General features: G+C 42.3%; 1 protein-coding gene across 1 annotated transcript; it reads left to right on the top strand.

The window, feature by feature from the left end:
* The first annotated feature begins 323 nt into the window (after positions 1-323).
* On the top strand, positions 324-1,280 carry LOC102274601 (olfactory receptor 8A1). Its single transcript, XM_005903948.2, has one exon. It carries the CDS (start codon positions 327-329, stop codon positions 1,278-1,280), a length of 954 nt encoding a protein of 317 aa, XP_005904010.2. The 5' UTR covers positions 324-326.
* Positions 1,281-3,814: the final 2,534 nt, after the last annotated feature.

Genomic DNA, 3,814 nt, shown 5'->3' on the forward strand with positions numbered 1-3,814 from the left:
AATCTGCATCTTTAATGTCTTTAAGTGATGCCAATGGTGCTGGTCCAGGGACTAGACTTTAAAACCAGCTGCTCTAGGCTATTTGAGAATCAAGAAAGTTATAGAAGGTCCAGACCTTGCCCACTTTTTGCTAACCTTTGAAATACTCAGGGTCCGTCTGGTCTTCCTTTCAAAATAAACACCAGGATGAGGGAACGATCATCAGGAAGGATACCAAGATGGTTGAGCTGGACCCAGAACTCAAACCAGCTTCACCAAGCAGTGCAAGATGCAGCCTTTCCTGCAGTTCTTCTCTCATATCCCACAGGGCCCCCAACCAGAGAAGAATGGCTGCAGAAAATCACTCCACAGTGACACAGTTCATTCTCGGAGGTTTAATAAATCGACCAGAGCTCCAGCTCTCCCTCTTCTTCCTCTTCCTTGGGATCTACTCAGTCACTATGGTAGGGAACCTGGGCATGATAACACTGATTTGTCTGAATGCTCAGCTTCACACCCCCATGTACTATTTCCTCAGCAACCTGTCCTTTGTGGATCTCTGCTACTCCTCTGTCACTACCCCTAAGATGCTAGTAAACTATGTATCAGAGAAGAACACCATCTCCTATGCAGGGTGCATGGCCCAGCTCTACTTCTTCCTTCTATTTGTCGTTACTGAGAGTTACACACTGACAGTGATGGCCTATGACCGCTACGTTGCCATCTGCAGACCTCTGTTTTACAACATTATCATGTCTCAACGAGCCTGCTTCCTGCTATTGGCTAGGGTCTATGTCATGTCAGTCATTGGCTCAAACATAGAGACTATCATCTTGTCGAAACTGTCCTATTGTGAGACACTCATCAGTCACTATTACTGTGACACACATGCCCTTATGAAGCTCTCCTGCTTCAGCACCTATCATATTGATATGATAGTATTCTTTTTGGCTGGATTTGACATCATAGTCACCAGCTTAACAATCCTTGTTTCCTATACCTTCATCCTGTCCAGTATCTTCCGCATCAGAACCACAGAGGGAAGGTCCAAAGCTTTCAGCACCGGCGGCTCCCACTTTGCAGCCATGGGGATGTTCTATGGAACGACCGCTTTCATATACTTGAAACCCTCCACAGCCAGTTCCCTGGCCCAGGAGAATGTGGCCTCCGTGTTCTACACTTCAGTGATCTCCATGCTGAATCCCCTGATCTACAGCTTGAGAAATAAGAATGTAAAGGCTGCCATGCAGAAAACCCTGAGAGGAAAATGTTTTAAGGCAAATGTTATTACTCTTTCTTAGTTTTAAAAGTAAGTTGTTAAAAAAAAAAAAAAGTAAGTTGTTATGAATTCCAGAGGGAAGCCCTAAGAATACTTGCATATCCGGGATGAGAAGCAGTCCCTTCTCTGGATGGCTGGGACACTGCGCCTGCCTCCTTGCCTCTTCCTTCCCATCTAACCTTTCCTCTGATTTCTTCATCTTTTCCCTCATTTGGGAAGCATATGCTATATCCTTATTCCCTTAATAATTCCCACTATCTTAATTGGATTTTAACAAAGCTTTAAACATTCACAGACTCACACATAGAGAAAGTAGTGTTTACCATTGAGTAGAGGAAAGCAGGGATGGGCAAGGTAAGAGGAGGGGATTGAGAGACACAGACCACTCTATATAAAACGAATAGGCAACAGGGATGTAATGTACAACACACGGAAATATAGCCATTATTTCTTAGTAACTCTACATGCTAAGTCGCTTCAGTCATGACCAACTCCTTGTAACCATATGGACTGTAGCCCTCCAGGTTCCTCTCTCCATGGGGTTTGCCAGGCAAGAATATTAGAGAGGGTTGCCATTTCCTCCCCTAGATGATCTTTCTGATGCAGGGATCAAACACACATCTCTTATGTCTCCTTAACTGTAAGTTCAGTTCAGTCATTCAATTGTGTCCGAGTCTTTGTGACCCCATGGACTGCAGCATGCCAGGCTTCCCTGTCCATCACCAACTCCTGGAGCTTGCTCAAACTCATGTCCATCGTCTCTGTGATTACATCCAACCGTGTTATCCTCTGTCATCCCCTTCTCCTCCTGTCTTCAATCTTTCCCAGCATCAGAGTCTTTTCCAATGAGTCACTTCTTTTACTGTGAGTGAAGTTACAGCTCTCTAACTGTAAATGGAGTATACTATAAATAATATTGAATAAGTATGTTCTATATCCAAAACTAGTATAATATTGTATATCAATTACACCTCAATAAAACATTAAACTTTCAACAGTGAGTTTGGAATTCACATTTTTATTAATTATTACTTAATTTACAATCTACTTTTTGCACTTCAGGGTACAAAGGCAGAGAGAGGTAGAATGAAAGTCTCCAGCAAGTGATGTCCAGAACCTTCCTCATCTAGACATCTTCATCTTCTCTCCTTCACTTCTCTCTAATGGTCTCTCTATAAGGACTCCTACTTGATCCCTTCATGTAACTGAGTAAGTAACAATGATAATGAAGTCAGCCACTAACATGTTTTTCAACGTTTACCTGAGCTCTGAAACTCTTCTAATACTTTATATGCATTACTTCAATTATACCTCACACAGTTAGATACTACTCTTTACCCCATTTCACTGTGGAAATGCAGTTTAGTCACTTGCTGAAGTCACACATCTGGTGAACAAAGACACTGGAATCAAGCCCACGTCTAAGTGACTTTGGAGCCCACACTCTTGTCTCTCAAATGTCCCCTTTGTTTTAACCTGGCACCTCCTTTGAACAGTCAATCACACCTGCCCGAATTGTGCTCTTCCAATTTCAAATGCCTCCTAAAATCAGTTCCTCAGATCGCCACCGTTTATCATCTGCCCTAGTCTCCTCACATTTATAGGCAACTTTTTCAGAATAAATAAGGAAACATTAGAATGACCAGCTCACCAGGTTTCCTGGCACTTCACCATGTTTCACACTGGAAGCCCCACCTGGGGAAACCACTCAGATCTAGACAAACCAGGATGATTGGTCATCCAGATTATAAATTGCTGCCAAATCGCTTTCTGCTTAATTAGCACAGAGATCTACTGCCAACGTTGCTCAGTAAATCCAGTGGCAATAGGACAAACTTTCCCCCTATGCCCCTTTCTTTGTAACAATATCAAGCATACGTGTTTCAGACTCAGCAGCCTGACACAGCGCAATGGATGTATAACATTTTCTCATGTCTAGCGATTTTTTGGTATTCTGTTTTATCAGTGATTTATAATGAGAAACACATATAACTCTACTTTTCTGCAGCAAAAGGGAATAAATACAGTGAATGATTTTGTTAGAGCTGATTTAGACTAAAGAAAAGTTGAGGATGCCCCCAAAGTGACTTCAGAATTAATGTAACTCCCTGCTGCTACTGTGACCACCGCCACCACAAATAAAACTTCTCATAAAAGCCACTCAAAAATCAGTAAACACAGCTTTATTATCCATGCATATGCTGATGGACATCTAGGTTGCTTCCATGTCCTGGCTATTATAAACAGTGCTGCAATGAACATTGGGGTGCACGTATCTCTTTCAATTCTGGTTTCCTCAGTGTGTATGCCCAGCAATGGGATTGCTGGGTCATATGGCAGTTCTATTTCCATATATATGAAATTTAGAAAGATGGTAACAACAGCCTTGTATGTGAGACAACAAAAGAGACACAGATGTGTAGAACAGTCTTTTGGACTCTGTGGGAGAGGGAATGGGGGGATGATTTGGGAGAATGGCATTAAAACATGTATAATATCATATAAGAAATGAATTGCCAGTCCAGGTTCAATGCAGGATACAGGAAGCTTGGGGCT

This window comes from Bos mutus, chromosome 29 (genome assembly GCF_027580195.1).
Source record: "Bos mutus isolate GX-2022 chromosome 29, NWIPB_WYAK_1.1, whole genome shotgun sequence".
In the NCBI taxonomy this organism is placed as follows: Eukaryota; Metazoa; Chordata; class Mammalia; order Artiodactyla; family Bovidae; genus Bos; species Bos mutus.